Raw genomic sequence first — 12,955 nt, 5'->3', positions numbered from 1 at the left:
ATCTGCCAGGACCAAGAAGATGTTGCACTCTCACTGCACTCCTAAGTGCAGGAGGAAATCAAGCAATCTTGTTTTCAGCTCTACCTACACCAGTTTCATAGATTCCTGGTGCCTCCAATACCCAAGACTGCTGGTGTCTACAGCATGAATCAGTTTGCTTCTTTACTTTCCATTGCCAGCTTAGATTCCAACTTTCTTGGTCTGGTATTTCCATTAATACTCTTCAATGTGTTTCCTACTTCTAAAATGGTGTCATTATTGTCTCCTCACCCATCTTTGAGAGTTTATGCATTAAAAAAAAATCCCTTTACTGCCTTCAGGAAGAAACAAAGATAAATATGTATATTTACTCTGCCATGTTAAACCACTACTCCCTCTGAGAAACACTGCCTTCTCTTTTCTGAGACACCACTATTCGGTCTCCTACCTCTTTGGTGTTCTTGTCCAATTTTCCTAACTTCCTAACAGAGAGGGCCTCTCCCTCTCTATTCAGTCTTTAAAATGGAGGGCCCTGGGGCTTGCTCCTGGGCATCTACTCTTCTTTACATTCCTTCTCTAGATGACCTCATCTGCATCAGAGTTTAAATACTATCTCAGCAAAGGAGGCTTTAGCTCCCACCCTGGCCTCAGCCTAGTAGACCTCACCTCTTGTCTATCTCTAGGCATTCCAAATGTCCTGCTACACCCTAAAAGCTGTTCATCTGTTAGTGTTCTGTTTCATTTACTCAAGTCAAAACCTAAGAGTCATCCTTGACCCCTTTTCTCTCACTCCAAGCATGTAAACCATTAAGACCCAGCAAGTCTACCTCCAAAATATATCCAGAATCTATCCCATTCTGTCTACCACTACTAGTACCATCAAAGCCATCACCTTGTGGCTTGCCTGCTACAGTAGCCTCTTAATGGCTCTTCTGCTTCTCTTCTCCTCCTGCTTCCCCCTCTGTCTCCTCCCCACCTACGTGTATTCTCTCCACAGTGACTACAGTAATCTTTCAGAATGATAGATTATGCCACTCCTTGACTTAAAACCCTCCAAAGCCTTCCACTGCCCTAATCATAGCTTGGTTTACAAGGCCTTGTGTAATTTTACCCTTTCCAATTTCTTTAATCTCATCTCTACTCCCCTCCTCCCCCCATACTCTAGCCACACCAGCTTTTCTGAACATGACAAGCTCATTCCTATGACAAAAATTAAGAAACAGGAAGCTCAATTAAAATAGAATGGGAGGTCAGAAAGGGGAGCTTTCATGCCCTGTGACTTTGGCAGAGCCCAACAAGAAAAAGAGAGACTTCCTCTTCTTACCTGGCGAGAGCTCAGCCAATAAAAAGCCACTATATTTCAAATTCTCAATTCCTCCAAAGGACTCTGTTTACTATAGCCCTCCCAACTGCTTTTTCCCCTCTCTATAAGAGCCCTCTCCTTGTGGCATGGGACTTGCATGGCTTGCCAAGGGTACAGATCCCAAATTGCAATTCTTTGTTGATCCTGAATAAACCCATTTTTGCTAGAGAAATAACTGGAAGTCTATTTATTTTAGGTCAACACTATCATTGGGTTGTCACAGACTATTTCCTTTATCTGAAATGTTTTCCTTCTTGTCATTTAAACCTCAGCTTAAATGTCAACTTCTCAGACCATCCCTGACCACCAAGTCTAAGTCAGCTACCAAATCACTCTATTTGCATCACTTTCTTTTTATTCTCTGCCTAGCACTTAGTACTATCTGATATTTTTCCTACTTTACTTACTTACTTACTTACTTAGTCTCTGTCCTATTGGAATATATGCTTAATGAGAGCAGGGATCTCATCTGTTTTCTTCAGAGCTGTATTCCTAGCACCTAGAACATCACCTGGTATGTAGTTGGCACTACTAACCGGGCCAGGGTTGAGAACATTGAGTAGTTCACCGAGAAGAAAAGTCAAGTTTCTAAGTGTTATAAAGAAAGGAGATGATCACGAAACTTGTATTAATTATGCATCAAAAGTTAACATTCTGAATAGAAATCATAGGGGGAAAGTCATAGGGGGACTTCCCTGGTGGTCCAGTGGCTAAGACTCCATGCTCCCAATGCAGGGGGCCCGGGTTCAATCCCTGGTCAGGGAACTAAATCCTACCTGCCACAACTAAGACCTGGCCCAGCCAAATAAATAAATATTTTTTAAAAAAGAAGAAGAAATGAGTTATAGGTATGTACATAGTTGGCAAGATTTCTCAAGCTTAGCACTACCAGACTATTGACATTTGGGACTGGATAATTATGTGTGTGTGTGTGTGTGTGTGTGTGTGTGTGTGTGTGTGTTTAGAGGGTGTAGGGGCTGTCTTGTGCACTGTAGGATGTTTAGAAACATCTCTGGTCTCTACCCACTAGATGCCAGTAGCACCTTCCCAGTTGTGACAACCAGAAACGCCAAATGCCTCTCCACCCTTGGGACAAAATGTTCCCCGGTTGAGAACTACTATGTTAAAAAAAGTTCCACTGAGCAATGGTCAGGAGGTGGTCTTCACTTAGGTCTGCTAAAGGCCTGGCATCCTAGGGTCATTCAAAGTGTATGGCTTTTTATCAGCTTCAGCTAGTTAGAGAGAGCCCATGGCATTGGGACAACAGTGTCAACAGTTCCTAAGCAAGTGCTGCTGTGAGGGGAGGTGAAATCTAGGGGGAAATTTGATGAGAAGCACAGTCTTAAAGTGTCTCCCCATGGACACTTTATTCGTTGTCAGAAACAAACAACTAAATGTTCAGTGGAGAAAGCAGGGAGCAGCTTGGCCAAGTGATCAAAATTAATCTCTTATGGGGAACAGGTGAACACCATGTGTCTGCAGAGTTGATCCCCTAAGAAGAATATGATGTCACCTACGTGGCATAACAGCCAAGAGTACATAACCTCGATGCAAATCACAAGGAACAATTAGACAAACACAAAAATAAGAAAGTTCTATTTTCTAAAAAGTGGCATGGAGTACTGTATTCTTCAAAACCATCAGTGTTATAAAAGACAAAGAAAAGCTGCAGGAACTGTTCCAGACCAAAGGAGGCAACATGCAACATTGACCCTAGCTGGATCCTGTACTGGAGAAAAGAAAATGCTAAGAAGGACATTATTAGGTCAACTGACAAAACTGGAATACAAACTAGGTTAAATACAATGTTGTGATAAAGTAAATTTATGAAGTTGATAACTGTAGTGTGATTATGTTAAAAGAACATCCCTTTTACTTAGGAAGTACACACTGAAAAATTGAGGGATAAGGGGCCATGACAACGTAACTTACCCTCAAATGTTTCAGGAAGAAAATGTTTATATACAGTTATACACGGATAGATCTATAAATAAGAAAGAGATTAAGTAAATGATAAAGCAAATGGGGTAAAAGGTTAAGGATATTTGAATCTGGGTAAAGGGTATACGTGTGTTCCTTGTAATATTTTTGTTTGCAACTTTTCTAAGTTTGAAATTATTTTCAAATTAAAAGTAAAACAAAAAGATTGGCTTTGGGAAAAAATTTGATTGAAGTAATCTGGCACGTTAAGAGGCTGGCAATATTCTTGAGACAATTACCGTTGTGGAAACGTCATGGATCTAAAGAAATCTAAGTTTAGTCCCCTGTTACTAATTTGTGATCCTGAGAAAGTCACCCAAAGCCTCTCTGAGTTTGTTTCTCCAACCCAGAGTGCTGCCAAAATGATCAAATGAAAGAATGTATATACAAAAGCCTTTCCTGCTACATGCCACTGCAGAAGAGGAAAGTGTGTTTAACAATAAGTAGGACTAAAGCCATAACATCCTCTCACGTCAAACCAGCGGCTCCACTCTCTTTTCCAAGGCCCTGCTAACCATGGCTGCGCACAGGTTCGCCCCTCCAGGTGGGCGGTGATCACCCCTCTCCAGGTGGCAACAGTAGCTGCTTGAGGGCGCAGGCGCCGAGTCAGATCACGTGATGGTCTGGCCCCACCCCCGCCCGGACTTCTTCGCGGGATCGCCCTGGAAACGCATTCTAGGAGGAACCGGCCGCCGCCAATGGGAAGCGAGCGAGTGCCACGAACAAGCCAATAGGGAGGGAGCGGTGCGGGGTTTAAACCTCAATCGGTGCCCGATTCCTCCCGGCGTGCTGCGGAGGAACGGCTGCTGGCCTGCGGTGGGTTCAAGGTCCCCGGCTGGTCTGGGGCTCCCGTGCTTTGCTTCTCCCTACTGAGCTGCTGCCTGGTGCAGAGGAAGCCATGGCGCTCCGGATCACCAGGGTGAGCTGCTAGGGACGGTGAACAAACGCGGCTCTCCTGGCTCGCTGCGTCTCCTCTCCCTATGTCGCCTGCTGGAGTTCCGCTAGCAGGAGTGGACCGGGACAGATTTGGGGGGAGGATGGCGGTCGGTGGGCCCCTAAAATAGTGGGAGAGTTTGGGGTGCGGACAGACGGAGAGAGGAAGGTGAGAAAGAAGTGGATGGGGCTTGGATAAAGTGGGGGGGGAGGGGACAAATGGAGGGTAGACGCGAAACCTTTTGTAAAAGGTGACGGAGGACCCCTGAGCGACCTCCCACCAACTGCATAACTCCCTCCCCACAGGAAAGGTGCCTGCAATTGAAAGCTTTTTCGATTTCCTTTCAAATGTAAATTCATGGTATTTTAGGTCAGGCAGGGGCTGAGCAGGCAATCCCTCAATAGGTGAAAGAACTGGTTCGGGGAGGAATCTGGCTTGTTACAGCTTTAGCGTAGACCCTGGAACGCAGGTTTCCCCTAGGAACCCATTTACTAGTCGGCATTCCTCCTGAGAGCCTCTGTTTTGCCCCCGCTTTAACCGTTGATTTACTCTAACTTGGCTGAGCCAGCTCTCAAAGTGGTCTTGCTTCTTACAGAACACGAAAATTAATGCTGAAAATAAGGCGAAGATCAGTATGGCAGGCGCAAAACGCGTGCCTGTGGCCACTGTTGCAGCCTCTAAGCCTGGGCTGAGGCCAAGAACAGCTCTTGGAGACATCGGTAACAAAGTCAGTGAACAGCCACAGGCCAAATTGCCCCTGAAAAAGGTAACTGTCTTTCTGATTCAACTACTCTGTAAGAGTCTGCCTTCCAACTGTGACCCGTGATGGAGAAACATTCCATTCTCTCTTTTTCATCCACAGGAAGCAAAAACTTTAGCCACTGGAAAAGTTATTGCTAAAAAACTACCAAAACCTCTGGAAAAGGCTCCTCCTGTACCTGTGCCGGAGCCCCAGCCGGAGCTGGATCTGGAGCCAGAGCCGGAAACCGAGCCTGTTAAAGAAGAGAAACTTCCCCCTGAGCCTATTTTGGTAAACTTAACTGTAATATTTTAGAGCCTGTTGATTGTTTCTTTTCCCTTCATTTTACTAATGCATGGCATAGCATTTGACTAAATAGGAAAAATAGTTAACATTTATAGAGCGCTTAGCAGGAGATAGGCTCTGCTAAGCACTTTACATGCATTAGCTCACATAATCTTACACTCTCTCAGTGCACTGGTATTATTACCTCTACTTTTAGATAATGACATAGAGAAGTATTAAGTATCTTTCCTAGAGTCATATCTCATCAGTGGTACATAATTGGATTCAAACCCAGGCTATCTGGCTTCAGAATCTATGCTTTTAATTGCTTTGTTATGCTACCCCTCCTTTGTTTACCGTACTGAGTAGTAGCTGCCTGGACTAAAGATTTTGCTGTCTTTGAGTACAAGCCATCTCTGGCCAGAATTTATTGACTGAAACACAGATTGTTCTCTTGAGTCCTTTTTTTTTTTTTAACTCCATAATGTGGCCAAATAATAAGTCTGTAACACTGTAATTTATATAAGGATGTAAAGCAGAAAATGGAGCTCTTCAGAGAAGGTAAGAAGATGAGTTAACACTTAGCCTCAAAAACCAAGAACATTTTATTAAATATCAGGTATGTAAATGTATCTACTCCTGTGAAGAAAATATACACCATCTAGAAGAGGCTGCTTTCCTGAAACTGCAATGAACTGCATTCTTTTTTTTTCTTCAATATTTATTTATTTGGTTGTGCCAGGTCTTAGTTGTGGCTTGCTGGCTCCTTAGTTGCGGCACTTGGGCTCCTTAGTTGTGGCATGCGAACTCTTAGTTGCAGCATGCATGTGGGATCTAGTTCCCTGAGCAGCAACGAACTGCATTCTTAAGTTCTAATTTTTAAAACTTCATTAAAGCTGGTTGGGAAAATGATCGGTTAAAGTCATTCAGCCTAGCTCTCTATATCTAAGGGAAAGGGATGTGAGGCTATGGCTTTAGTATTGTCCTTCTGGACATACCACAGAAACCTGTAGCACGCGCAGTCTTTAACTGGCCATACCAAAAGACCTGTGCTTTCCATCAACGTACTGATTCTTGCCTTCACTTTCCCACCCTCTTTTTTTTTTTTTTTTTTTTGCGGTATGTGGGCCTCTCACTGTTGTGGCCTCTCCCGTTGCGGAGCACAGGCTCCGGACGCACAGGCCCAGCGGCCATGGCTCACGGGCCCAGCCGCTCCGCGGCATGTGGGATCTTCCCAGACCGGGGCACGAACCCGTTTCCCCTGCATCGGCAGGCGGACTCTCAACCACTGCGCCACCAAGGAAGCCCCCACCCTCTTTTTTTTAACTGATAACCTTCTCATCCTTCAAAACAGCTCAATCATCAACACCTAAAGCTTTCCCTAACTTTCCCAACCCTACCCTAACTTCCCGCACCTCTAGGATTTTTTCAATCAATCTCTTTACTTCATTTACTTATTTCTTTTAAATTCAAAGCCCCTTGAGGACACCATAAAGCCAGTGCTTAGCACAGAGCTTAAGAAAGTGCTCAATAAATGTTTGGACAACGGGGTAACTGGAGCTTGAAGAAAATGGTTCATGATAACAAAGTCAGTTAATCCTTAGTAGTTTGGGGGCTTCCCTGGTGGCGCTGTGGTTAAGAATCCGCCTGCCAATGCAGGGGACCCGGGTTCGAGTGCTGGTCCGGAAAGATCCCACATGCCACAGAGCAACTAGGCCCATGTGCCACAACTACTGAGCCTGCACTCTAGAGCCCGTGAGCCACAACTATTGAACCTGCGTGCCACACTACTGAAGCCCGTGTGCCTAGAACCTATGCTCCGCAACAAGAGAAGCCACCGCAATGAGAAGCCTGCGCAACTCAATGAAAAGGAGACCCCACTCCTGCAACTAGAGAAAGCCCGCGTGCAGCAACAAAGACCCAACACAGCCAAAAATAAATAAATAAAATCCTTAGTAGTCGGGGACAGGACTTGTGTTCTCCTGTGCAGTGGGAAGCAGGCCATGTTACTAAAGACTAACTTGCCATTCACTTGGATTAACTTTACATGACATTGCTAAGCAAATGCATTACTTATCAGTTTCCTTTGGAGGAAAGTCTAGACGTGAACTTGCTTCCGCTCTGTTTTACCTGTTAGCATTCTACTGACTCTAAACTGACTCAGTCTAAGTTGGCATTTCATCTTTCATATTATTCACTTGCTGAACACAAATTGAATAAATTTGAAAAGGTAAATGAATCGTATGTCTGTTCAGCAGATAGTCTCTTGAATTGGTACCAATAATCTGACCTTCATTCCCAAATTGTATGCTCTCCTCTTTGCTATTATTTCAAAAAGTCTATTCTGTTTCAAGGTTGATACTCCCTCTCCAAGCCCCATGGAAACATCTGGCTGTGCCCCTGCAGAAGAATATCTGTGCCAGGCTTTCTCTGATGTAATTCTTGCAGTGAATGATGTGGATGCAGAAGATGGAGCGGATCCAAACCTTTGTAGTGAATATGTAAAAGATATCTATGCTTATCTGAGACAACTTGAGGTCAGTAATATTAAACCTTTGTTTTTTCTAAACTGCATCTAGCTTTATTAAAGAGATTTTCCATTAACAGTTCACAACAATTTAAGCAAGATATGAGCAGCATTTCTTAACAGTAGGTTCCACTTTGAAATTCTTCGTGGAAAAAATAAAAAGGCCCAAAGTAAGCCAAGGAAATCTTTTTTTTGGGTGGGGTGGGGGTTGCATGCATGGCTTTTGGGATCTTAGTTCCCTGACCAGGGATTGAACCCCGGGCCTGGCAGTGAAAGTCCTAACCACTGGACCGCCAGGAAATTCCCAATGAAGTCTCTATTTGCCATTTTGAACAGGGAAAATTCAAAGTGAGAGTGGATACTACCATGGCTTTTCCTAAAGGAAAGTCCACAGATTGAAAGGTATTTTATATCTATCCCAGTTAGGAGTGAGTGAGTCCCAAATTCTGGGTTTAAGGAGCGTAACAGGCAGGAGGTACATGGTAATGGAGAAGATGCTGAAAAACTGTAGCCAAAAAAAGGCATTTTGGGGGCCTCCCTGGTGGCGCAGTGGTTGAGAGTCCGCCTGCCGATGCAGGGGATACGGGTTCGTGCCCCGGTCTGGGAGGATCCCATATGCCGCGGAGCGGCTGGGCCCGTGAGCCATGGCCGCTGGGCCTGCGCATCCGGAGCCTGTGCTCCGCAACGGGAGAGGCCACAACAGTGAGAGGCCCGCATACCGCAAAAAAAAAAAAAAAAAAAAAAAGGCATTTTGGGTCAGTGTTGCTTATGAGCATGTGATATCAGGGAAATTGTTCTTTGTGTCCAAGAGGAGTATACTCAAAAACTAAAGGTTTTGGTTTTCTTCCATTTCATCCCATTTCTGAAACTTTCTATTAGTGTCCTTTGCCCTTTTTCCCCCCCAAACAAGGAAGCATTCTGTATGTTAACAACATAAGCTATACAGTTACCAAATTTACCCAGTTGCTTATTTATAATGTGTTGTGTTCTAGTGACATCATTAACATCTTCAGGCTCTTGCCTGGTTCTTTTGGGCATCTCCATTTTCTACAGGATTGTCCTGTAAGAAGACTTCCTTGCCAGGACCAGCCTTCTGCTGTGGATTTCTTTTCTCCCTTGTCTTTAAAGTTTGTGTTCTAACTTTGGAGGAGTGGGTTTAGCAGATGTGTGTGCTGGATTTTGATGGTTGACTTTTGTTACCTATGGTGTTTTGGGGGTTTAAACCCTGGAGTAGGAGTGGTAGCATATTGGTTCCAGCTGATCTGGGAACTGCTGCTATTTTTTTCTACTTCATAAAGCTCAGGTTGTGGGTTTAGAGTCTTAAGTGAAAAGATCTGAGGTGATAGGTAGTATGGTATCCTTATTTGGGAAGAAGTGGGGAAAGGGTGTGGGCCAGTAGTAGTGATAGTGAATTGGACATAGTAAGATGTGCCAATATGAAAACCTGCCACACTGTCCTGTTTCATGTTTGCTTTCTTTGTTTCTCAGTGATAGAGCTGTTTGCAGTGACCAAATGAATAACTGAGTTAAGAACCGTTAGAGATTCTAAATGTTCCAGAGCTATCTTGAGGTGACTATTTCTGGTCAGAAATGTCATGTGGAGTCTTGCTTCTTAGGATAATCAGCATTTCTTTTGCAGGAAGAGCAAGCAGTCAGACCAAAATACCTACTGGGTCATGAAGTCACTGGAAACATGAGAGCCATCCTAATTGACTGGCTAGTGCAGGTTCAAATGAAATTCAGGTTACTCCAGGAGACCATGTACATGACTGTTTCCATTATTGATCGATTCATGCAGGTGAGCATAATTCACCAATTGAGGGTTCTCCCTTCCAGGGTCCTAGCTGAGTCATAAAAAAGACTTTCAGCTAAAATCTGTCTTGAGGCATGGGGTGTCATTAATTGAGATTCTGTTGTGAGAGTGTGTCTTTCCCACCACTCCTTCACAATTCTGTGCCTCCTTTTTCAAATATGTATTACTTATTGATCCAGTTGAAATTCCCATTGCAGGATAATTGTGTGCCCAAGAAGATGCTGCAGCTGGTTGGTGTCACTGCCATGTTTATTGCAAGCAAATATGAGGAAATGTACCCTCCAGAAATTGGTGACTTTGCCTTTGTGACTGACAACACCTACACTAAGTACCAAATCAGACAGATGGAAATGAAGATTCTGAGAGCTTTAAATTTTAGTCTGGGTCGCCCTCTACCCCTGCATTTCCTTCGGAGAGCATCTAAGATTGGAGAGGTACAGATTTCTTGAAACCTTTGGTATGGTACATTAGGGAATACTGCTGGCCAATAAGATCTAATTGAAGTGCCTTGTATGTATACCTAACTACGTGAGGAAGGGATAAAGATGGTATTTATTTCCAATCAGGCTGTATGTTAATATTATTATTAAAGCCTTTCACGGGCAATTGCATTTGAGAGTTTGTAGGCAAACATCTGTAGTTAGTTATGGGCATACCGGTTACCGCCAATGCAGAATTCTCTGACAGAACCTATGGGTTTTATTCCAGGTTGATGTTGAGCTACATACTTTGGCCAAATATCTGATGGAACTAACTATGTTGGACTACGATATGGTGCACTTTCCTCCTTCTCAGATTGCAGCGGGAGCTTTTTGCTTAGCACTGAAAATTCTTGATAATGGTGAATGGGTAAGCTGTGACCCACAAACTGAGGTTACCCTGAGCTTTTAAATTATAATATTTACTGCATACAGAACTGTTGTCATTAAAGGCCAGTTCAGATGGTTCTTAAATATGGCATCTACTGAGGGAATGATTTAACATATCTTGTTTGTGATATCTCCATAAAATGCTTCCATTTCATTGCCTAATCTCATCTATCTATACCCCTTTGAGAAAGGCAGAGCAGCTGCTACTCCTTACAGATGGAGAAGCTCAAGCAGGTCAAATGACATACTAGAAGTTCGTTCGTATTCGTTGATTCAACAAGTATTTCTCCTATATGCCGTGTGATACTCTAGGCCCTAGAAATAGAATTATGAATGAGAAAGTCAGCTCCAGAGAACTTGGAGTCTAGCTTTGGGGTGGGCAAGTCAGCAATTACAAAAGTGTAATTAGGTTGGAGCACAGGATCCTAGAGAAGCCATGAAAGAAGGGTATTTGGGGAAGAAGGGGTCTTAAGCTTGTCTTAAATTTTGATTATAATCAGTCACACAGTATCTACTTCCCTACCCTAGTTTTGAATAACATCTAGAAATTTTATGAAAACCATTGGTGATGAGCATTTTCAACATTAACTTTTGTTGTCTTAGACACCAACTCTACAGCATTACCTGTCATACACTGAAGAATCCCTTCTTCTTGTTATGCAACACCTGGCTAAAAATATAATCTTGGTGAATCGTGGGCTTACAAAGCATATGGTGAGTCAATGGTACTGTATGGTGTTGGGAAAAGTGGAAAATCATTAAGATTTTGTGTGGTTTTTTTTAATATGTATAGAAATTTATTTATTTATGGCTGCGTTGGGTCTTCGTTGCTGTGCTCAGGCTTTCTCTTGTTGCTCTGAGCGGGGGCTACTCTTCATTGCGGTGCGCAGGCTTCTTATTGTGGTGGCTTCTTTCGTCACGGAACACAGGCTTTAGGTGCGCGGGCTTCAGTAGTTGTGGCACTCAGGCTCAATAGTTGTGGCTCTCGGGGTCTAGAGCTCATGCTCAGTAGTTATGGTGCACGGGCTTAGTTGCTCCACAGCATGTGGGATATTCTTGGACCAGGGCTCAAACCCTTGTCCCCTGCATTGGCAGGCGGACTCCTAACCACTGTGCCACCAGGGAAGTCCATTCATTAAGATTTTATGCCTGTAAATTCATAGCTTGCTTTTAAGGAGTTGATTTTTAAGTGTATATGTGTATCGTTGGTTCTTATGATGTTTTCCTCTTTTCCTTCATTAATTACTATGCTTTTCTCTTCCAGACTATCAAGAACAAGTATGCTACATCTAAGCATGCTAAGATCAGCACTCTAGCACAGCTGAATTCTGCACTAGTTCAAGATTTAGCCAAGGCTGTGGCAAGGGTGTAACTTGTGAACTTTGGAATACTATAAAATCTGCAAATAAAATTGGCACCATGTGCCATCTGTACATATTATATGTTACATTTATTTACTTTTAATAAAGTTGTAGTCCTTTTTACTTAAACCTTAACTCCTTTGAATGTGGCTACTTCCCACTTGAGGATAAAAGTTGTTTTAAAGGTACAGTGGGGGAATAGTAAAAAAAACTGCTTTCAATTACCTGGGGACCCAATTAATATACACAATTTGTTCTTCTTCGTTCTTGTTTTATGTACCTGGCTTTACTTCAGATAAATTACTAAGCTCTTGAAGGCATTTACAATCCTTACTTGCTTTATGTCATACTGTATGTAAGCCCAGTCATCTTAAGAGAATTGGCTGCCTAGTTCTATGTAAGGAAAAGTACCACCTCATTCCCAGTTCCCCTGATTTCTATTTCCTCTGGTGGTTGCTGCTATAATTCTAAGTAATCTACTCATACCACTTTCTTAAATTATCAACTTAAACTAGTATCAACTTTTTCACTTGGAAAAATAAGAATTTTAATTTATATTCAAAACCTAGTTTGCTTTTTCTTTATTGGTTAAGAAAATAAAACAATCCTCAAAACAAATAAGAAAGTATCTAAAAACGTTTATTTACCCGCCCCCTCTTACTCTCCTATGTCTCAATCCCATCCACCTGAAGGATATCAGGAGTTTGGGATGTATCCATTCATGCCTTCTATGAATATAGACCTGCATGTAAATTGTTATGGGGGGGTATTAAAAAAATGAGATCATACTATATACCTAGCAATTCTTTCAACATGGACAAGCCTTACCTGTATTTGGGCATTATAGTCCATAGTATGGATATACTATAATGTAATTAACCATTCCCCTGTTTATGTTCAGATTGCTTTTTGTCTTTGCTCCTACAGACAATGCTGTTTAAATGTCATTATATCCCATGCCTTTCTTTATGTACACTGGGTTTTCCAAAGAGTGTGTTCTAAGTTCTGGCAGGTACAGCCAGCTGACTTTCTCAACGTCATCAGCAATAAATGTACAGAAGTTCTGGTTTTCTCTGCATCCTTGCCAGAACTGAAGGTAATCATT

General features: G+C 42.8%; 1 protein-coding gene across 1 annotated transcript; it reads left to right on the top strand.

Moving 5' to 3' along the window:
* Positions 1-4,064: 4,064 nt before the first annotated feature.
* On the top strand, positions 4,065-11,985 carry CCNB1 (cyclin B1). Its single transcript, XM_082623653.1, has 9 exons — positions 4,065-4,241; positions 4,852-5,022; positions 5,119-5,286; positions 7,635-7,817; positions 9,447-9,605; positions 9,818-10,054; positions 10,329-10,469; positions 11,093-11,203; positions 11,754-11,985. Exons 1-9 carry the CDS (start codon positions 4,221-4,223, stop codon positions 11,859-11,861), a joined length of 1,299 nt encoding a protein of 432 aa, XP_082479779.1. The 5' UTR covers positions 4,065-4,220; the 3' UTR covers positions 11,862-11,985.
* Positions 11,986-12,955: the final 970 nt, after the last annotated feature.

Source organism: Mesoplodon mirus (genome assembly GCF_964341445.2).
Source record: "Mesoplodon mirus genome assembly, chromosome: 5".
NCBI classification, from domain to species: domain Eukaryota; kingdom Metazoa; phylum Chordata; class Mammalia; order Artiodactyla; family Ziphiidae; genus Mesoplodon; species Mesoplodon mirus.
This window is presented reverse-complemented; position numbering and strand designations above follow the sequence as displayed.

Excerpts from the sequence above, each read along its gene's own strand:
- CCNB1 (XM_082623653.1), top strand. The coding sequence starts at position 4,221 with ATGGCGCTCCGGATCACCAGG. Across the intron at positions 7,818-9,446 it reads CTTATCTGAGACAACTTGAG|GAAGAGCAAGCAGTCAGACC; the intron begins GTCAGTAATATT and ends TTTCTTTTGCAG. Across the intron at positions 11,204-11,753 it reads GTGGGCTTACAAAGCATATG|ACTATCAAGAACAAGTATGC; the intron begins GTGAGTCAATGG and ends TTTCTCTTCCAG.